General features: G+C 39.7%; 1 protein-coding gene across 2 annotated transcripts in view; it reads right to left on the bottom strand.

Moving 5' to 3' along the window:
- Positions 1–1,392: 1,392 nt before the first annotated feature.
- The window catches only part of LOC139964690 (uncharacterized), a 29,119-nt gene continuing 6,511 nt past the window's right edge, over positions 1,393–24,000 (bottom strand). The window contains exons 1-4 of one of the 2 annotated variants that reach the window (XM_071966521.1): positions 21,549–21,857; positions 10,579–12,724; positions 8,866–9,717; positions 1,393–5,551 (exon numbers count right to left, since the gene is read on the bottom strand). In XM_071966521.1, the coding sequence (XP_071822622.1) occupies positions 4,087–5,551; positions 8,866–9,717; positions 10,579–12,674 (4,413 nt within the window). In that variant the 5' untranslated portion in view covers positions 12,675–12,724; positions 21,549–21,857 and the 3' untranslated portion in view covers positions 1,393–4,086. Of the gene's footprint in view, positions 5,552–8,865; positions 9,718–10,578; positions 12,725–21,548; positions 21,858–24,000 lie in introns of those variants that run through there. The other variant, XM_071966523.1, reaches the window with a different exon arrangement.

The following is a 24,000-nucleotide window of genomic DNA, read 5'->3' as shown; positions in this document are numbered from 1 at the left end:
CATACTCAAGTAGTTCGAGTGGCAGTTTTTTTATTGAGGTTTTTATTTCACCAATGCTCTAATTCTCTCGTTTTTTTGGGGGGGGGGGCTGGGGGGTTAAAACTAAACAATAGACGTTGCAGCTTCGTCACAAGAACTATAGTGTAAATTCACTGCATCCTTTACTCTATGCTTATCTCTCATTTATTGATTCTTGTATGGACAATGAGCTCACCATCCCTTACACCACTCTCCCCTACCACTACACACCATGGCTGTCCTCTTCATGTATATGGAATCCAATTCAGTGCAACATCAGCGATCAACCCTCAAGAAACCTCACAATATTTCACAACTCTTTGATATGATTAACTTTCATTGACCAAAGATCAAATAATGGTTGTAAGGCAAAATGCATGGTTTTTAACCACAAGTTTAAAGTGCCTTCATCTATTGTTACATTTTGAACAGAAAAGTGCATCTTTAGACAATTTCTTGTAATACTCTGGTTGATTAAGTTTAAAGACAAAATCAATTAAAGTGCATGATGTTAGTGAGTTGTTTAATACATACACTTAAAAACAATTATATTATGCCCAACATAACATTACATTATTAATGATAAATACTGATAAGATCAAACCAAAATGCAGAGTTGTTTTCAATTAAATAAAAATAAAAACTGCTGACTGTGAAACACCTCAACATGATTGCAATAGTACTCTAGTGTTAAGTCCTGTCACATTGAATCTCAAGTGGGTATAAACTGCATCTGTTATAACATCTTATAGGTGGTGTTTAATACATACAATATTTAACACTTCACTGAAAATGTATTAAACAATACACCTGGCAGACAATTTTAAAATTACTACTGTAATTAGTATTGTTATACTGGTTTTGAAAGAGCTGCAATATTGAAATGCACCGTTTGATGAAGTTGAGCCAACTGGTTACGCCAACGAATCGTATTATACTGGATTGTACTGGTAAAGCTGTATAGAGAGCTGATGGTACATTAAGAGAATTAAGAGACACCATCCTAGTCTTGATTATGAAATCAACTTAGACCCATCAAACTCTAATCAATGCCCCCCCCCCCACCTTTCCCCCAAAAAGAAACACACCAAAAAAAAAAAGGCAAAGAATCAAACTAAATCATGGCGACAATAAAGCTATATTATTAATTTTTTTTTTTTAGTGAGACATGCAAAAAAGCACTATTGAAAAAAATGCAAGACATTTACATTATTAATTTACTAACTAGTTAAAATGATTCATTTCAGAAATAAAACTTGATAAATTCCTACGTTCTGACATCGGTTCGATAACCAAATACCATCCACTTTACCGAATCAGAATGCACCTGTCTTTCCACAACTTGAAATATATCTCTCCTATTCTTTCCTTATCTTCTTGCTACTTTCCTCTTTATTTTTTCTCTTTCTTTTTCTCGTTATTCTGTTTCCCATGCTTTGGATTTTTGTTGGCGTTATTCACATCACATCTGTTTCATAGCAATTTTATGTAATGTAAAGACACTACATGCCATGCCAAAAACGTCGTCAATTACTTGTGGCTAAAATGCATGATTTGAATATGGTGTGAATCAGAAGGACTGAAGCACGTTATAAATATCTAACTACAATCTTTAATGATACTGTTATTAGGCTGCAAATGGCTTCTGTTCAAGTACAGTTTACCCCATCTTAGTTAAATTTTTTGTATTTTTTTCTTTGTGTGTGGAAAATTACATGATTTCCACTGTTCCATTATTATTAAAGCATTAATTGATAAAAAGTGATCATATTGCTGTATGTAAATGCAAAGTTGAAACTGAACAATTTGTAGCATGCATTAATTAATCATTTTATTATCATTATAATAATTGTTGTTTTCCTTGGTGTGATAAATAGACTATAAAGGAAATTTAGATTTTATCATAAAACATGATTTTTGTAGCACTCATTTCATAACGTCTAATAGCTGTCACCAGTTTGTTGCTTTCACGCGAATAAAATATTCCCAATGTTTTTATGACTCCACAACTAACAGATGAGTTACCTAAGTACACTAACTTATGCTTATTGCAAACCTGCTACACTCTGTAAGCAATGGTTCCTAAAGAGTGACTAAAACAAGTTGGAACCATCTGTAATTTTCTGATAAAGATATGTCACAGAGTGAAATCTGTTGAAATGTTCTTGGCCCTCTCTTCTAAACGTACCGAGCCTATGTCCCAAATATGTCATCCAAACTGTCGGATGATAAACATCATGCTACAGCTCGAGTTTCTGACCCTCCCATCAATCTCTGACCCCTCCATTTCACAGTTCTAAGGTGAAAGTTGCCTTCTCACATTTCTTACATTTTCCTAACATGCCTTTATGCAGTGTACATTAATCCAGCTACATACATAGTTTCCTACAGATATGATCAAACTTTCTAGTTCAAAATGTGTAAAACATTTTTTTTACTAACACCCTGTAATGTGACTGAGAAAAAGTGAAATAGAATTGCTCACACATGTCCCAGCAGTGGCAGAGCGTCCATACAGTCAGGGGGGCGGAAGCCCCCCCCGACGGACTCAAATGGTCTGCTGGCGCCCTTTTCAGCTTTTTACCACTTTTTACTTATTCGTGATTGACTTTTTTATTGCACTCTCATCCACCTATTGACATTTGTCACATTTTGTTGGCGATGGCACCTATTTATTCTTCGTTTAGGCCCGGAAAGGGTCATTTCCAGCGATCTAGGGAGCATCTTTACTCAAAAAAATTCTGTACGCTCCGCGCCAATCTGTGGTGGCGCTCCCCTTAGATAGTGTCGAAAGCGCCCCTACAGACCATTCTCGCCTCCCTTGACCAATACCCCTAGCTCTGCCACTGGATCCCAGCACAGAGATTTAATCTGGGCACAGACCAGGGTTGAACACAAAGAGTCCTCCTCAATCTACATTTGCTCTGACAACTCTCCCTGACTCATCTCAAGGTGACTCAGGATCGTTGTGACCAGATGTGTAGGGATGTATTGTGCAATACTTCTCTGTGTGTAAGGCAGCATCTCATTCATCTCTGGATCAGACAACTATTGTTTAAACGTTACGCATTTTGACTCGCAAGAGATACGACCTTAGCAACGGAATGGTGGATTCGATCCAGACCGTGGGTCAATCTACCCTATAAATGTTCCTAGTAGATTCCATATTTATGTTAAACTTAACACGGCAGAGGTTTAAGAAGTTTGCATACCACAATCTTAAATACAATCAATTTAGAAAATATGAAAGGTATGCTGATATCCATTCCTAATAATGCGATGATTAAGTTCTAATGCCATTTTAAATGCTCTCCTTTCTCCTGTTATCTCTTCATTTTTATTTTTGCTTTTTGATGTCTGTATATTAAACTCCCAGGTGTGATATGTTATATAGTACAATAACATGCAATGTATTCAAGCTATATCTCGCAATAAAACCAACATATAAATAAACACATTCGAGCACCATATAATTTACCCTAAACTTTCCATACATTACACCATTTTTGACCAAATAATGCCATCTGATATAGTCCACATCCTGGTCCATGAAGGGTCCACTTGACACAATTTTACATTTCAATTGTCCAACTACATATCAAAGCTTTCATTTGTTATTTTTCTTTGTTAGCATGCTAATATTCCATACCTTGTAGCTACCATTGCAAACTTGTTTTCAAGAAAGGCAAGAGTTCTTTGTTTTTGGTTTCTTCGGTTGATAAAAAGGCCAGACACTTTACAACAAAATGCAACAAAAGTTTCCAAATTCAGAAAAAGTTAAGTATCTGCAAGCAGATTGACCAAGACCATGGTACGTACATTCAGAAATGTATACTTATATGCAATGTATACTTATATGCAATGACTATATATGCAAGCTGTATCTACTGTGGAAACATAACTCCCTAACCTCCTTAAAAAATGGTTGTATTCGAAAGCTTAATGAAAAACAACCAAAAGAAGATTAAATTGAAAGCAGAAAAGCCTGAACTTATCAGCTATTTTACAGCAATAATCACATTTTTTAATTTTTCTTTTATAATGAATTGGCTCAAATACCATTTTGCTCTAAGTAGAAGGGATGCTAGTTGCAGGAGCAGAAGATGGCATATTCTGTTCCTTCTTGGGACGGCCTCCTCCGGTGTAGCCCATGGCCCACAGGTCTATACCGTGGTGCTTCTTAAGGTGATTTTTAAGACTCACGTTATGGGTGAATGACTTCATACAGTTGTCGCACTTGTACGGTTGCTCCCCTGTATGCTGCCGCATGTGGTACTGCATATTGGACTTTTGGGTGAAGCCCCGCCCGCACGTGGGACACATGTAAGGCTTGTCGACTCTATGGACGAGTTCGTGCCTCTCCAGATCCATTCTGAATCGGAATGACTTTGGACAGGTCCCACACTTGAAAGCTGCCGGAGGGTTGGTGTGTTTGAAGAGATGTTTTGGGAGAGATGACGGCGTGAACTTTTTGTGGCAGACGTTACACGAGACGAGCGACTGCAGGTGAATGCGGTTGTAGTGGAGAGAAAAGTATTCCTTCTGATAAGAATTCCCGCAGACGTCGCAGAGGACGTACACCGGCTTGTCGTCCGAGCCCCTGCACCGGTGCTTGTTGGTCCGTTTCGAGACGCGGATGCCTCGGTGACAGTTCGGACACTGCGTCCTGATCTTGACCCATTTCTCGATCAGGGTTATGACCTGATCGACTTCGAGGGACTTGGACAATTGTTCGATATCCACTCCAGACTTTCTAAATTTATTAAGATATAAGCCTCTGGGTTCGCTCTGGCAAGATAGCATTGTTGACTGTTGACTGATCCCCTCTAGGGGCTTCTGTCTATTACTGGCATCGGTAGCTGGACTCCCTGCATCTGCTTCCGAGCTGGTCTGACTCACAGAACTTGCTTGGGATGTCGCAATGGCAGCAGCATTTAACAAAGACACGTGGCTGTCGATTGATGAAGGTGGCATTGGTGGACATTCATGGCTACGACTGATGTTTGGTGGGTATCCTCCCCCCGGGAGAGGAGGGAGACCTCCATCACCCAGTGCATGATGAGAGAGCCCCGGTATGTACGGTAAGGCACCGGTAGCACTTAGAGCACCAAAGACTGCACCAGGTGGAGCACCATGTAGAAAGGCCATCGCATTCGTCGCTGGTGGGAGAGCTTGGGAGAGTGCGGTCATTACAATTTCCGACGTGGGGGGCATCCTACTCTCTGCCTCCTGGTGGGACAGAATACTGGACAGTATGCCAGACACTGGTGGCAACCTCTTATTATGCTGCTCATCCTCCCCCCTGAAGGATTTGTCCTCGTACTTCCTGCCGGTGAGAAATTCAAACGCCGTAGCTGTACGATCCCCCACGGTGATCTCCAGTTTGGAATAGACCTTAGCGAGGTCGTCTACGACTTCCATGTGACCATCGAAGAGATGGAGAGACATATCGGTGATACAGGGACTCTCGTACTGACAGATCTTACACTGGTACTGCTTCATCAACTCGTTCCAACTGATCTTAACGATCGGTCTGAAACAAAAAGCGAGAGGAAGACAAAATTTAACGAAGAGGTAGAGAATTGGACTCGAGAAATTAAAAGACGGACCTGTGTTGGACACAGGAGGTAAGCATCATTGATGGATAATCCTACTGACATACGTGATATTTGGTTTAATATTCCAGGGGTAAATGCGGGAAGGACAAGAATCATGACTCCATCGTCATCACTTCACACCAACTTAGACCAATTTTGTCAAAAGGTTCTAGACCAACATGTTTCTTTGCAAGTTCATGAGAACTAAGTTTTACAGCTTTTTAAATGATTGCACTGTTTCTGAGCAAGAAGAATTAAAAAATGGTATTGCTCAGGAATGTTGCAATTAACTGCACTTCCTCAAGCTGTGAATTTGGGAAATTATGCAAAAATGTTTACATTCTTGTAGACATGAAATCCTACTACTTTAATAAACAAATCTTCTCATGGACATAGCATTGTTTGCACAGTCTTAATTTTGAGACTCAAACTAATCCCATTAAACAAATGAACCAGAAAACAAAAATGTTTAGTGGTTCCGTTGCCGAGACATACTCATAGCGAAGTAAGCCATACATGTTAATATTCATGAACTTGTGCACACCAAAATGAAGAGGGTACAAGGAATCAGTTGTATTATCCAAGTACATCTATAAAACTAATTAGACATACTATTTCAGAGATATCTGATTAAGAATTTTATGTTCACTGCTTAATATTCATGATATGCACACAAAAAACATCACAGTTGATTGTATGCATGCAGTGTGACAAACCTAATATGTCAAGGATACATCCCATTGAACGTTTGGAACTTGCCTTGTTTTTAAAAGCGATTTCTTGCTATTTTATACAAATTAATGGCATATAGTTGGACACGTCATGAAAATGTGCTAATTATGTACCAACATCACCATACCAGTATCAACCAAATTTTACATTAAGCCCCTCCCATTTACTAATATTCATGAGATGGGAACCAAAAACAATCTACTCATCACAGGCATCTTCCTACCAAGTACGACTTAGATTCAATTTTTGTTTGTTGAGATATTGTGTCTACAAGCTATTTTTGAGGATTTTCCATTAAGCCCCACCCACTCATGAATATGAATATGGTAACACTTGTTGTTGCAAAGAACATGTACTTACTATGTATATACATCACCATGTTTGAACTAAATCGGACAAAGGGTTGTAGAGATATTGACATTTTAAGGATTTTATGTTAAGCCCCACCCACTCATTAATATTCAAGAGATGGGAACCAAAAACAATCATGGGGCATGTACCTACCAGGTATGACACTGATTCAACTTGTGGTTGTTGAGATATCGTGGTTACAAGCTAGCCATCACATGCCAGCATGATTGCAAAGGTTACTGAACCTTCAGCATCTAACCAAACCTGACCATTTAGCTTCACACCAATCCCTAGTTCCAGTGAACAGACAAGCCACCAAATTTTGACAAATCACCAAAAGACAACTCCCAAGGTACAAACAATCAAAATTGTGCTGACATTTTGATATTAACATGGTTACAATTTCATGTTTGTGTTGATACTGTGTGTATAATGTGATTAGATCATCCCTTGATTATTGTATATACTGTAGTGTTATTCTTTGTCTGCTGTAGCGCTGATAGTCGACTCTTTCTTTTGTGGTCAATTAATCCCATAGCTATTCTCGTGATTACTCGGTTACAGTCATTAGGTCATCACTGTCATGTTTACTTTGCAGAAATACAGTCAAAACAAATCTTTTCCATTGTGCACTGTTTTTATTTGTTCTTTCGTGCCTTAACGTGTGGTGTCTAAATCATGTTTTAAAACATCTAATAATAATAACTATATTTGCTGACAAACTGCTTTAGTCATGTTCTTGACAAGGTAAGGCCATTATTCAAAAGCAGTTTATGTGTAATGCTAGTTTGTAGTCGAGTATTCGCAACTTAGGTTTTGAGCGCGATTAATCAAACTTCCAAAGTGTAATCGCTACTATTGGCAATTAATCGATTACGACTATCAGCACTAGTGTGCTGCACAGATTAAAGAGATGTAAGATGCAATAAACGGTGCTTCTTGTAAAGTAGATCGCAACTTTGTGTGGTAATAAGCTGAATGTGAATCATATTCCATGATTTACCCTCATTTTCTTTTTGAGGGTTGGGGGGGTGAGGGGGAATCCTTGCAGTAATCATTTCCACATGGTGAATTGTCACCACTGGGGAATGAAAAATGTTACTTGGAGAGAACGGTTTCAGAGTGAGACACTGTAAATCACGCAGAGGGTGACCAAGACTTTGAATTGAGTTTGCATGTTGTAACACAGACTTGAAGACTTGTAGTGAGTCTGTACTGGTACTCACATTCTAGCATTAGTTGCTCATGTATAACTGTACTACCTAGATACGGGAGCACCAAATACTTGATCGTAGAGTCTTGGATTTGTGACTCATAGCAAGCTGGCTGATTCTACTTGTACTCGTACTCCTAATGTTGTAATTTTACTAAGAGTCTGCTACACAATACAGAATAGGAAAACCACAAGAGTGGTGTAAAACGGTATTCAGTTTGTTACTAAGGCAACCAAAGAATATCATTGTAATTAAAAAATGCACTTTGCAGACATATGTCACTTTACAGAATTTGACAATTCACAAATATACGCCTGTTCTGATGGCAGAGTGGTTCTAAATACATATACAATCGTGTACTGTGATCGTGGCTGGCGTTAACAGACTTCTGTACATAAATTCCTCTCGCTTTAAAGATTCTCTGACATCGAATGTCTGTGGAATCTAACCATCTTTGACGATCCCCTGAACACAATACGTTAAGTCTACTGATGATTACTGGATTCACTTACCGAGTATCGATTTTACTTATCTGTGTGTATAACACTATGAGTTGTTGACATAATGCAGAGGAATCACATACCCACATAAAATCATAAAACATTTGACGAGCTACAAATACATACCTAACACACACACACATGTACACCCGGTTAATAGATACTGTACACACATACATACATGCATTCATACATGCAAACATAACAACATGCATCATACATCTGTCTGTATGTATGTTCATGAATGCGTATCCATTTGTTTGATAACTGTTGTGTCCATTTTGGGTACTTTGCTCCTGCAGCGCTTCTGAGCAGTTTTTTTTAACTGGATAAAAGCGCTTTACAAATTCTTATATTATTATTATTATTATTATATATATATTCATGCACAGACTGTAGCTAAGGAACCCTAATAGTGAACACACACATACAAACATACACATACAGTCTTACTTTGAATTTTTGCCTCTTCTTTGCTTGACAGGGGCTGTGGTATTCCGAGATGGTTTTCTTCCTCTCTTAGCCGGAACTGCCGCTGCTCCCTCCTCTGCCCTGGCTTTTGGCTTCGCTGGTCGTTTGGCTCTTACCGTCTTCTTGGGCTTGGCTGGTTTCCGGGGTTTCCTAGTTCGAGTCGTGGTACCACCTGTCACCTGGGTTGCATCTTTCTTAACCTGGCTTTCACTCAACTTCCTACTCTGCTTGAACTTAATCTTTAAAGGTGCTCTAGGGTTGTTGTTCTCGAGGATGTATTCACACTCTGTCTTCTTATTGACAACGGAGGAGGAGTTCAGTCCGCTGGACGAATGAGACCGTAGCTTGGTCTTGTGGAAGTTCAGCGGTTTGTCGTCATCGGCAGAGTCGCTGTGATACCCTGCAGGCTGGAAATCCGCATCCGAAGCATGATCGTCCGCATCGACGCCGGACTCTAAAGAAGAATCCTCCGAGAAAGAAATCACTCCGACTCGGTCTAAAGAGCTCTGATTCTTACCCCGAAATTCGTTTGCATCCATGTTGTAGAGAGGATCACTGGGTTTAGTCTTATAAATAGGAACGGGTGAATACGGCAAGTATGATTCATCCAATTTTCTCTTGCGCGGCGTCCGCTGTCCGCCTTTCCTCCGATTTACGGATGCCACTTTGGGCTGAGCAGCTTTCCGTCCGGGTCTCAACCTTGGCCTACCTTCCGATGCTAAGGTAGCACCAGATTGTTGGACGTTCTGTTCTTCCATGTCATCAGATATGAAAACCTGGTCTGGAGAAGTATGACTTTGACGAGATGGCCTCCGGCTCTTCCTGCTGTTACTTCTATGGAGGAAAATAAGAATCCCATCAATTTATCTTTTAGAGTGGACGTCATGCTCAAGATACTATTTAAATAATCTTGGTTCTACTTTAAATCTCCAAACATTCCCAAATTTTGCTAACGAAAAGTCAGCAATACTGACGTAAATTTCATATATGTTGTAAAGTTATGAAAAGTAAATATTGAGAAAAATAATTTCATGAGATGTTTGTACAACAATGGCAAGATCCCAACGAATAAGTGGTCAGCATTTCATGTTACCAGGGTGGGTTAAGGAGATTACCCTGGTTGATAACTGCTCTAGTACAGTAGCAAGATTTCACTTACTTGTAAGAAATATATCATATGAATCAAATTACTGTTCAGACAGGAAGGATCATTGATCAATTCTTTCAAATTGAGCAGTTTACAAAAAGCAGTCAAGCACATACCAACAGAATTTATGTGTAATAGCTATAGCTTCTTCAACGAAAGGAGCAGATGACGCTCCAACACTCCAAGGTTTTGTTATTTTTTAGCAGCGTTAACCTTTCTTGACTCTACTTTTCACTTTTCTAACTACTATACCTAGCCTATATATAATATTATTTATATATAATTATTATTATATATTATAATTTGTATAATTTTAGCAAATTACTGTGAACTGACCTATCTAACAATGATATGCAGTCATCAAATTCCATCTGCATTTGTTGATACTCCTCTGCATAGATTTTTAACTTGAATTAACAGAAAATTGTTCTAGTGATCAAAACCGACCTCCATCACGGACAATTTTATCGGATATCGTCATTCCCCCTCGTGGATACCAACTTATATTCCACTACACTACAAATATTGCTGTGAAAGGAGTAACTTACCGGGAGGGTTTGGCATTAATCGACAGCTGTTCGACCTGCGCTTTATTCGAAATGTAGAAATTTAGCAAAAACCCTGCAAAGTCTGAATGTCTGTCCCCAAATCCACTCTCTGACATCACCTGCTGCCATTTGGAGTCCACGGTGACATCGACCTTCATCTGTATCGGTGCATCTCTTTCGGGTTCTGGCGCAAGATTTTCTGGGGCATTTGCACCACTGGTTGACTCGGGTTCGGTTGCCTTTGAACTCTGGGATCGGTCCCCGGTATCTTTTTTCTCTTGGAAAACATCTTTCGTATCTTCTGCCTCATCGATCGGTGGTTGTTTAATAAATGCTGGGTATTTCGCTTGGACTTCTACGGATTCTGCTGCGGCGCCCTCTTTCTCCTGCACAACGTTGCCGTTGTTCGCGACGGGGTGTTGGACGGTGATGTTTTTGACATCGTGAGTGTCATCCATCTCTGTTGTCTTTGGTCCATCGGTGTTCTCTGCCGCATCTTGACCGTGCGTTTGGTCATTTTGATGCTGACCATTCTCCTCCATCTGTGAATGTTCCGTTAGACGGGGAGCATTCTCACATTCCTCCGAGTCATCGACCTCATCATGACTGCTGTTCTCCTCATCCTCCGCTTCGTACTCTTCTGCTTCATTTTCTGCCGTCTTCACATCAGCTGCGGTCACTTCTCCGTTCTCCTCACGCTGGTCGTGGTTGTCCTTGTTATAATTAGTAACATCTCCCGCAGCTTCTGGAGAATTCACCTTTTCGAGATGTAAACTCGCATCCTGTGGTGAACTCCTCACTGCGTCATTCTCGGAGGCGATCTCCTTCTCTGATTCACGTACGTCAGAGAATTTCTGTTGACCGGAAACTGTAATTGTCTCTTCTGGGGATGACGTACCACCCTCACCTGTTGGCCTAGCATTCAGAGGAGTGGGAGATGCAGTCATCTGCTCCCGGACATTATCTGTTGTCTTCTGTCCAGGTGAAGCTATGTTGCCAACCGAATGACCACCATGTTCACTGCTACCGACTGCCTTTCTATATAATTCATGCCCATAAAAGGGCATGTGCAATGGTGGGAGGTGACCACTAGACTGGTGTTTTGTATGATGAAAACTGTTTCTCTGACCCCCATCGGCATCTGTCTCTTGATGCGCTTCCGTTGGCTCGCCTTGTATTTCAGTGTAAGGGTAGCTAGCCATGTTTGTACTATCAGAGCTATTGACATGCAGCCTACTACGTGATAAGTCTTGCGGTTGGGAAGGACTGGACCGGTCTGGTGGGTGAGGGTCCGGTGAGTCATCGCTACTGGATTGGTATCTATGCTGCTGTTCTGAAGGGTGCTGCCTCAAACTCTCGTGTGGCAAACTCTCCCTGTGGACCGGATGTGTTAAATGTTTGGTGTTATCTGTGACCACTCTATACCCATGTGACAGGTCAGGTGGTTGAAAAGGATTGATTGAGCCTCTATGGAAATGGTCGCCTACGCCAGCCTGCGAGACATGGGCGACGTCATAATGTCCCCTCATACTAGCGGATCCATCATCGACTGTCTTGGGGTGATGTCTGTAGTCGGAACTTTGCTTGCCGAGGTCAGGCATGAATCGAGAATAGTAGCTCGGCAAGTCGACAGGTCGATAAATAGAGCTTTGGTCCACCTTACTGGCTTGGTGTACATTCTCTGTCTCCATACCAGCTTGCCGCAGACTGTCCGAGGATCGATGCTGTGATGTGTCGTGGTGTGAGGCATGGTTCGATTTATCGGCATACATTGCAAACCCACTCTGACTGTGATTTCCGTAACAGTAGGACGAGTTGCCATGCATGGATGCGTTCTGCATGACGTGCGGTTGATGCATTCGGTCATGTGATACGTCACCTGATGAGCTGCTGTGATGACCATGGTTAGACGACTGCTTGCCACCGTCATGCAGGAGCTGCTCGGGGTGGTGACCTCCGTGACCGGTCACAGGACTGTGTTCACTGTGCGAAGTGGATGTGATGCTACTATGAGATCCTGGTTGGGCAAGGTTTGGGTCGTGTTCAGTGGATGGTGGTAGGCCTGGTGGAGGGAGGTACGTCACATGATGTTCCATGGTGAGTAAAAGTGCAGCTCAAGGTCTGTGATGCTTCGCCTCACACAGCTCTGTAGAGAAAGCAAACCAGAAAGCCAGTTAGCTTTGTGATTCCTTGGCATATCATTTGCTCAAATTCCAAACTTCCTGCTTATGCGTTCAGCAAGTGAGTTAAATTTGTCCAAGAATTAAGTGAGACCCAGAAAGATCAGAAATGTCCATCTCTTTTTTATAGCACTCACTTGTGGGCCATCAACCACTTAAATGCACCGGTAAGGATTTTACAGTATAGAATTTGTATTCCAAAATGTTTCAATATCCAGAAAGAACTGTCTTCCTAGGTGAAATATAGACACATAGATGTATGAGCAAATGGACATTTTTTTTTTACCAATTTTGAACTAGCAAATCAGCTCTGTCACCAACCATCCCTTTAATAATTGCTATTAATAACGAATGAGAGTTACATGACTGTTGTTTATACACTGTGAAATATTATTATTATATAACTGACAAACCCAAAGCCATCTAGTATAAATCACAGAGAATAATGCCAATTTTGAGACCATTTGAGATTTACCTATATTGATCCCGTGAAGCTCAGGGTGTGAAAACTGATAAACGGCCACTTGAGTCAGTTTAAAGCTTCCAACACAAGAATATCAATAATCTGAAGCACATTTCATTTCCTGGGTGACAATATTTATATATATGAAAGGTTAAAGATCACTTGAGATCTATTTATATTGGGCCTGTTCACTAAACTGAACTGAAAGTGACCAAATTTTGTTCATCAGTTCTCCTAGCATGGTAGAACTCACAGATTAATTGCAGCTTTAAGTATGGAGTTAACATGGATTACAAACTGTACTTTGACATATGTTGGCCTCATGTGATCTTTTACCTCTACCATTTACAGTAAGGTTCTTGCAATCACTGAGCTGGTTCTACATACTCAGTATGAAGTTCCACAAATATGTACTTTTTGAGTTTTTCATCATGTTTACAAAGTCATACAGACTTTTGACTTATATTGACCGCAAATGACCTTTGATCTCCACCAATTTCAATAGAGATCTTGTACTCACTAAGCTGAATGTACTTTCTGAGTTCTTGTGTTTACAAAGTTTCCAGACTTTGACCTCTGTTGACCCCAAATGACCATTGAACTTCACAGAAAAGAATAGAGTTCTTGTACTCAATAGGACGGATCCACATACCAAGCATGAAGGTAATCCAATATGAAAATGAAGTTTTTGAGCTATGGTGTTTACAGGCAATTCTCAGATGCACACACACACACACACACACATGAAACAACCATCGTAGATTCCTTCCGCCTCCGGCAAGGAATAAAAACCTTCTGTTTTGACAATTTGTCTGTACTGATTCAAACTGATTCTTGGTGATAGTACTGATTATTGGATACAATCAATTTGATGATAGTAAAAAATCATGCATTTCTTGTCCATAATGAAAGTCAAAACAACTGATGGCATGTGATCTTCCTTCGATTGTCTAAATTTTAAAACACAAAATTTTACAAATGAAATCATCCAGTACATGTACAAATCTATTCACTTCCAAAAAATGAATTAGAAAGTAAGACATTGCAGACAGCCCTTTCTGATTTTCCCAGACAAGTGCTGACATTGCTTACAAATTCTCAATCAATTCTCAACCACCAGAACATTAACAGTGTGTTTCATATATACCTGCACATGCACATGAGAACATAGATAAGCAATCACTGGGGCATATCTAATTGTGCTTTGTACTTAGCTTAAGCTGTCATGGTTTGAATCACACTTTATCATGAAAAGGCAGTTTCATTCATGCTTCATATAATAAAGGTTGCCTACATTACTGTACAGGTAACAAACAAACAGTGATGTCGTTTATCTCATCTCAAATGTTTTTGTTGTACTGTAGGATCTCTATTTCAGTTCAATAAAAGGGGTACACCTATAAACAGTGTTTCTCACTGATTTACTGTACATTCATACTCATTTCTCCAGATTTCTAGTTTATAAAAGAATATTTGAAGTTGACTTAAAGTCAAGTTTCTATTTAATACATCACCTGATGTGAATCAAGGAGCAGAATGAAATCATGAATCCTGCTTCAAGCCTTCACCTATTGTGGCGTATATGTGACTGATAAAGCTTTTGGGTAATACTCAGCACATTGATATTTAACTGAACATTATATATAATCAACACACATGTACACACATTAGTATAGAACTGTACCATCATTGAAGTATTTCAATTTGGTTGCCTTGACCCATTTCATGGGCATGTACTGTATGTTCAGCAAAACATGTACACATTAGAACAGAACTGTATATAACACTGTTACCTTACAGCATCTCACTTGGATGACTTGACCGATGTCATGGACTGATGTTACTAATTATATTTAGCTAACATTGGTGTAGAACTGTAACACTGTTAGTGTCCGTCCCACATTTCACTGTGGGTGCCTGTTCCCTAATTTGTAAAACATAGTCTAAATACAACAAAATTAACAAGGTTTAGAATACAGTAGCTCACAGAAATTAAGCTATCTTGCACTTTGCTCTGTTAAAATATATTGTTCCAGTTTTTGGGGGATATAAGTTTGTTTTTAAAGATGAACGATAGTGATTTTTCAGCATCGACGAAAAAATACGATTTTATTCAAGAGTATTCTAGTTGGTTTCCATATTACACATGTGAAAATTCAAGTCAATCCGATGTTGGGAAAGGCTTAAAAAAAATTCCTAAACTCGTTGATTTTTTAAACAAAAATTGGGCTTTTCGCGAACAGCGATATGATGATCACGTGATCTACAGTGACATGTGACGTCATTATGATGATAACAAAGTGAGCTCGGCGTAGTGTACTTCAGCTGTGTGCACTTAGTGTGTAAGTTTAGTTGCAACCTACTCTATATTGGACTCGACAAACAACCTAAACCAGAGAGGAGATTTGATACACTGCGTGAGACATTTAACGGTCTAATTTTAATAAGGTGTTATTGTTCCTGCTTTTTCTTGTCGTTTTAGTGAAACCGACTGCCCCAATGTAAATTACGGAATAATCGGTCATAGAGCCATCTCGGGCCCAATTGAAATTTGCGTGTGGCAAGGTCACTAAAGTAACAAAAGTTTGAAAGATTGATGCTTTTATGCCGCATTATTTATATATATCCCGATAAATGCAACAGTAAGTGTTGGAACTGGAAGACATGTCATACGTGAACAACCCAATGACTATGTGAGGAGAGAATCCACGTGCAAATTTCAATTGGGGCATGGACGTCGCTTAGGCAGAGTTTTTTTGGGCAGAGATGTGTTCATACCCTCCAAACCACTTTAAATGTAATACGAATAGGAAATGTATGTATGCTCGAGCGAAACAAAACATCGTGTAAGTATTACTTACGGTCAGTGGCGTCACCAGACTTTTCAGTCTGGGGGGCACAGGGGGGCACCAGAATTTGATGGGGGCACTTAGGTGGATACAGATCGCCGTCCTGGGGAGGGGTCTAAGGGGAGGGGTCGCATACGGAGGATGGGCTAGATGCAAAATGGTGCCACATTTGATGCTAAATTCGATCTGAAGATATCTCCAGAAATTGCTATTTTTGAGGTAATGATTTAAACAATGCGCAGAATTTTGCAGAGGATATGAACCACATGCTGTCGATATTATGCCTAACCCTATCAATAGAACCTACATTTGTTGAATTAATGTGTGCATGACCCCCGACTCCTTTCTTGTCCTCGTTTTCTCCCATTATCTATTAAGATGTAACAGGTTCCAGCATCGTTATTGGCTCTTATCAGGGATCTCACCATGCAATCCAAAGTTTGATCACACATCGAGTATAGCTCAGTATGCAGGTGTGAACATTCGCCATTTGTTCCTACAAGCATCTGACCTCAAATGACCTCTGCACCCCCTACACAACAGGGTTAATATATGGGTCTACAAATATAGGCAAGTATGGTGCCTGCGGACCCTCACATTCTCACATTTCGTCAGCTCCTAACCTGTCAACCTCAGACTAAGGCAACATACTGCAGTACCCTCCCTTCTCACAGCAGGTCCGAATTTTCGGCATTTCACAGGCATCCAATTCACGAGTTGTGATGGCGCGGGTTACGACTTCGATACCCGACGGTCAAGGATAAACTTTTTCATTTTTTCGCAGCTCATTTGAAGAAAATACGAATTACTGTGCTTCTTTGTCCTTATGAAAAACCAACTCAGATGATGGGAGTTGAATATAACAAAATATATATATATATATTTTTTTACCAACCCAAATCTCAGATGGGGGGGGCACTCGGGGGGCACTAGGTTTTCCAGGGGGGCACGTGCCCCCCTGCCCCCCCCCCCCTTGGCGACGCCACTGCTTACGGTAGCGCACACTGTCACTTATGTTTGCACAGTGTGAAAGTACCGTTTGCGGACCTACGTGAAGTTGGGCTAGAATACAATTCCTCCTGAAGCCCAAACCACGAGGCATGCATGTGAATAAACGCAATAGGCATTGCATGTAGTGAGAAAATTGTTCGAGCTAGACTAACTACTCGATTGAGTTCAAATGCGGTTGTATTTCAAGCTCAGTGAAACCTTTCTGTTGGATTTAATGACGCACGGAACAAGGAACGTTTATGTTTTACAGTAGGCCTAGTGCATACAAGCGAATCTACTTTGTTTAGAACTTTGGATTTTCTTTCGGATGTTATACTAAACTACGTTTGAGACTATCATGATCATCACTTTTGTTATTGTGCCAGTTTGACTGGTAAGTGGGCACATTCATACATCACTCTGTATAAAACCCGCCAAAAACGTGATCTTGAGATTTACGTTACTTTGGGTCAGCTTGCGAGTTACCTCTTCAGATATTGGGAAATCGTTGCGAAATCGCCGCAAATTTCGTAAAAAAAACTTGTAAACACGTGGTGAAGAAATCAAGAAACACCATTATATTCAGTATCTATTTATGTCTTGAACATTACGCCGGAAAATAACAGTTATGCTGACACGAAATGCACGCACAGCTCCGTACTGAACAGTTCACAACAGAAAAGATCATCACAGTGACGTCATTCACTGACCTGAGGGCTGTTCAAGGTCGTTGCAGTGTTTGCAAATTCCTAAATTACGGAGACGAAAAAACGATGTTTCAATTCCCTTTTTTATTACTTTCCGGTGTGCTATTTGGAAAATTAAAAAAATATGTTGCTTGGTAACATATAAACTACATTATATATGAAAATGAGAGATTTTTTTTTCTGTCACTATCGTTCTACTTTAAGCAAACTCTCTAGAGAGGCATCCTACTTAAAAGTCAAACACTTCAGTGTCTAAAGGATTATGGTAGAGATCTAGTTCAACTTTAACAAAATAGTTAAATGTTTTGATTAAATGCAATGTCCCTACATGTATGTACAGTAACCTGTATTTAGGCTACTTCAAGAAAACGTTCCAAATATAAACACATGTATGGTAAGTTGGGTAAAGATCATCAGTAAGAAATTGTCATGATTTCCATACATGACAAGTTGTTCCCACTATTAAAATTACATAAGTAAAAGAACCTTTTAGAGCAAATTTGACTTTCATCAAATCTATAATTCATAATTATTTGTCACTGTGGTATTAAAACCAATTTTTGCAGACAGCATGCAACTGCGGAGTGGGTCAGGCTTCACTGTGCCTTACACTAACAACGGTTCGGTATAACAACAAAGAGAAGAAATCAAGTTTGTTTTTGTCAGCAAAACAATATACTAGATGTGACCAAACATCTCATAAATGATTTCTACATGCCAATGGTCATACTTTGCAAAATATATAAACTAAGGAGTTTTGAAACAAGTTTGCTGTCCTCACTATGCCTTGCTTATTTTTGGGCAGTTTCAGTGTGGCATACTCCTATTAAAGTCTTTATAAATCCGCTTGAGTGTTCAGAAAAGTGCCAAAATGCAGCAAATTAACATCTTTCCTGATATGTTATCAATCAGGATCTGGTGTTATGTGGCTTGAATGTTGAAGAACATAAATGGAAGAACAAAAAGTGGGTCAATTGAGGCAATTTTAGACCCCTCTCAGGAGCAGAATACGAAAATTGTTTACTACTGAGTAAAGAGGTTTGTTTACAAGTACTAACAAAACTTCAGGAACTCATAGCAAAAAATCTGTATGGTCATGGTCACCTGTGGAAAATTGATGTTGCAATGAATGGCCAACTTGTCAGCTACCCAGTGATGGGTAGCGTTTAGCTTGTGAGAACTATCTAGATCGACTTAAAGACCACATTACTTTTGTGATTTAGTGTGTTAAGTCAATGGAACTTTTAATAGGCGTATGCTACCTCAGAGTCTCACTCGACACAGATTGATGGTGGAAAAAAGATGCTTTGTCAACCTTAAAGTCTCAATACCTGTTTGCTGATGCATTTCAGAAAACAAACTTCCAAAGCAGATTTAATGTTTCTTATTCTAAATGCACTCTGACCAGGTGGGTTTAATGGAGAGAAGTTGTCGCAATCAAAAGAAAGAAATTCATTTTCTGTTGTCCTTATGGCGCGAACGATTTATCATAAAATCACTGCGACCGACCATATCGGCATGTTCATTACACAAATGTTACCTAGTTATACTTGTATCGTCCACTTTCTTTACCCAATTTCAAGGAGGAAACGTTTGAAAACACCTTTTCATTCCTTGTAATGGAGGAAATGACACAATTTTGCAAGCTACATCAGTAAGACTAAAGAAGATACTATTCAAGAAAATGTACCTACCACTGACTAGCCAGTGAAAGTCCTAGGTCTAACGTTTGTAAACAAAACAGAGAGAGTTGATTGGTGCATGATATGTTGGGGGGGGGCTTGCAAATTTTGATTGAAGTTTGTAGAATCTACAGACTCGTTAATAAATCTAGCAAATTTTATTCAAAATGTTTAACGATAGATATATAACTCAATAAAAATAATGAATATTGATATGGAAATTGCATAGAAGGGTGTCATTTTCACTAAGCTTTCAGTGCACTAGTGCAGTAAGCTGGAAAGGTCGAAGTTTAAATTTGGTCACCATGTAATGAGACATTAAATTTTCACTGTGTAAAATATCGCTTTGATCTGAGCAGTGCTAGTGGAGTAAAAGTTGCCTTAGTGATTCCTTGCCATATTTTGTATAATAACTTTAAAGTTAAGCAATATCTCAGTTCAATTACTAAAGTTTGTTGATCCTAGATATTTTGAAAAAATTAAAGGGTGTGAAGACTCGCGTTAAAAGAAACGTCTAATGCCGGTAATCTGACCTAGTTTCGAATGAGGTGTAACAGAATTGTTAGACACCACCATCGATGCCAGAAAATATGCACACACAGCTTGCTACCTTCTGTAGTTAGACACTAGTGTACAGTCAGTACATACAGCTGCGGGCAATACACACAGCACAGTGTACAAAGGATACAGCGATGGACATCTCAGGTCCAGCTAAAGATAACAAGGTATCACGTTTCATTACTGTCTGCATTTTGTAGCGATAAGCAGCAAACTTCACTTGCAAGCAACGGAAAGTTAACTTTTTTCAGAGCGGGGCACGCCATTTGGGGCGAGTCTTCAATGCCTTTAACCTACACTAGTACTGCTGACAGTGCTCCGTGATACAGAAGCCATCCATATGCTGATGTTCCTAATTTGAATCTGTTTACCAAGATGTCCATTAATCTTGTTGATGATTCTGACAATTGTTTTTGGTAACATTCTTTTTACACTTTTGTACATTGCTTCTTCATTGGTAGCAGAAGTCTAAAGTGAGTATTAATTGGAACAATAACCTTTCCAGGGTTAATTATGCAGTGGCATTTAGATATATGCGTAGTTGTAGCCTAGAAATACTATGCATGCTTCAATGAGATTCCATTAGTCTACGTTGTCCAGATATTAAGACTTTTACTCAGAGCATTTAAATTTAATTTCTTCTTGAGGCCTACTAACTTGGATAAATGACTTTCCTGATAGCTCTATGCTGTTTATTGCATTTCATCTCATTTTCAAAATTGAGGATCAAAGGACTACGATATATAAACCTGGTTAACATTTTGCAAAGAAAAACTGACCGAAAATATCACCTCCCCAAGTACTATAGGAAATTGTACAGAGTAAGTCTTAAATGTTATTCAGGCTCTGGTTGGACCAGCCGGATCCAACACTAATACTGATCATGTCAAACATCTGGTGGTCAACAACTCATCTCTTTGCTATTATTAAAAATTATTATTAAAAATTATTAAAAATGCTATGAAATGAAGTTTCAATGGCATAACTGGGAATCTAGTAGTGTAATCAATGATTTTTGATAGCTTCATAACAGCATTTCAGAAGTACATCTGGACTAGGCTACCTTTTAAGACTTGCAAACCAAGTAGCCTAGTTAGTTAAAGCAACATGACCTCCAGAATGTGGTCAACTGCAGCACCCAGCCAAATGGTGAAGGCTAATCAAAACACACATTCTTTACGAGCACATCACCTCTCATATTCGGATGTAATTTGAGGGCTTTATTCATAAGAACATTACTGAGCATATTTGCATGCCATCTTGGTAACGTTTATTTTCAGTGCATGTATCTTGTTACTTAAATCACTTATCCTAACGAGCGTTTCACACATATGAAACAATACGCATAGCTAAGCCTACACTCTGGTGCAACATGGGTACACGCCATTGTTAATACTGCTGCTAACGTAAGGCCTGCTACTAGTGTAATATCAGCAAGCCGACTCCAAGAGAAGAGACTTTGCAGAGGAATTAGCTCCGTTTAAGATGCGTTGATTTCTTCATGCAGTATTTCAAGAATATGTCATTCGAATAGACTTTACCTTCTCAGATGAGCCGGTGGCTACTGCATTGCTTATTTCTGCAAGGAATTTGATGGCTGTATTTTCGTCGATAAATAACAGGATGTTTGTTGTCTTGCTTTAATTACTACGGTGGGCACGGTAAAGCCCAAACATATATTCGCCGAACAAAACGCCCTCTAACGCATGCTGAAAAACATAAAACGAAAAAGAAACAAGACCCTCCAGAACAGCTATCGACGGAAATATGTGTTACTTTCGTGTTATTTTCTTGTGAGTCTTTCGTTGTACGTGTTTCATTCAGTAATCCCCAGTTCTGAACAATCATCAGGGGCGAAAAAAAGGCTGACATGGATCGGTCTAAATGACTTTGTTCTCTACATACCATAACAACATCAGGTTAAATACAAAGAGTGCAAGTCCCGGGATCACCTTCCTGTTGGCATGGAAGTTCCAGTTACTCTCTGTTCCAACAAAAAGTGAGATTCTAGAAGACGATATGGAAGTAACACCATGGGAGGGTAAGGGAGGGAAAACCACTATAAATTCATAACCTAGAAAGGAGTTTTTAAGTAGATAAAACTTGAATCTCACTGACTTTGACATTTTATGATATTGCACTCTTAACATGCATTCAAGCAGTTATTTCTACTCCCTATATATATGGAAAGACACCTTCATCAATTTTGTCATTTAGCCTTTGCATAATAGACAACTATAACGGAATGGTTTCTTCATTTCATTTAAATTTAAAGCAAATTTATTAAGCAATCAGTTTAAGCCATCGGAAAATGATATCCCTGTAAGTTCAACACACTATTTTTGGCACGTGCACAAATACTGCTAAGTTTGACCCCGGCGTTGACAGTCATTGAACTGAACAGCATTAACAACTTGCATACAACTACAGTGATAATACGATATATTCCATAAATCGTCTACACCGTTAAAATAGATCTTAGTCTACACGGTTAAACAGCAGCTAGGCAAGTAAGCGTATATACCAAACTGATAAATTGACCGAGACACACAAACCTACTATGAAGGATACTAAGGATACAGACCTCCGTAAGTTTATCGCGCACTAGTAATTAATGACACAAATGTCATATGCCATGTATCAAACCAAACTTTCTAAAAAAGAAACCCTTATTCAGTCTGGTATATGCATGTTTCCTCTTCACAACAATTCATTGGTACAATATAGGTCAATAATTAAGCATGCATTGAAACTATATTGAGATACTCCCAAAAATAGTGTCATTTTGTCACAGTGAATACAGGCTTCTTATTGACGATGTTTGTAGACTCTCTATTTATAAATTGAACACGACATCCCGGCTGCCGTTGTCCCTGACAGCTTCTCATCTGCTCATTTTCGAGGCGTAGAAAATATACAAGAAATTGAAAATGGCTGGGCATGCTTTCAAGGAATCATTTGGTATTTTCCATTGACTCCTCTGTATACATCAGCCAATAACACTGTACCCTCCGCCCCCACCCCGCCCCCGCCCCCCCCCTCGCACCTCATTAGAAATATTCTCCTTTGTCTCTGAGTCTAAATGCTTGCCAAGTTTACAGTGGCGTAGGAAGGTACTTTCGAGTGGGGGGCTGAAGACTGATGGCCGGCCTGGGGGAGGGGTCTAAAGGGAGGGGGTGTCCCCCTCCCCTTTGGATTTTTTGGCATTTCCAGGTGGCCTTAGATGCAATTTGGTGCAATATAGCACACTTCAACACCCAATCCATTTTGTAAATAATTTTGCATTTTCACCTGGCCTTATAGATGCAATTTGGTGCTCCAAATGAGATTTTTTTCTCATTTGGAAATGAAAAAGGGGTTTTCTGACTCGCGGAGCGGGGGGGTGGAATGATACTTCCGCCCCCATATTTTTCAGTGGGGGGCTGGCGCCCCCCAGCCCCCCGGTTCCTACCCCCTTGCAAGTTTATCAGGAAATAACGCGATGATATACTTACTGGAAAGCAGCGGAGTAGCAATCATGAGAAATGGACATGAAAGGAAAGCCACATTTGGTAAGCCTGTATATTTGCCTGTGTATTTAATGTTCCCTCTCTTTTTTCTTTCTTTTTTGGTTGGAGGGGGGGGGGGGGGGGGGTTGGTACCGGGAAGCGGAGAACTTCAAGAATGTACTGAAAAGTATTCAAGACATAAGTTAATAGATATTAAATCAATAAAATCATATCATTTTTAAAACTTATCCTACGATATAATTTACATAAAATAGCAAGGCTTTGTTACCGTATAATTGCTAAAGGCATGCTAACCAGGGACGACCAACTGCAAGTAAAAAATTAATGTCAAGGGCGTAGGAACCGGGGGGCTGGGGGGCGCCAGCCCCCCCAGTGAAAAATGTGGAGGGGCGGAAGTATCATTCCGCCCCCCCCGCTTCGCAAGTCAGAAAACCCCTTTTTCATTTCCAAATGAGAAAAAAATCTCATTTGGAGCACCAAATTG

Source organism: Apostichopus japonicus, chromosome 23 (genome assembly GCF_037975245.1).
Source record: "Apostichopus japonicus isolate 1M-3 chromosome 23, ASM3797524v1, whole genome shotgun sequence".
Lineage (NCBI taxonomy): Eukaryota > Metazoa > Echinodermata > Holothuroidea > Aspidochirotida > Stichopodidae > Apostichopus > Apostichopus japonicus.
This window is presented reverse-complemented; position numbering and strand designations above follow the sequence as displayed.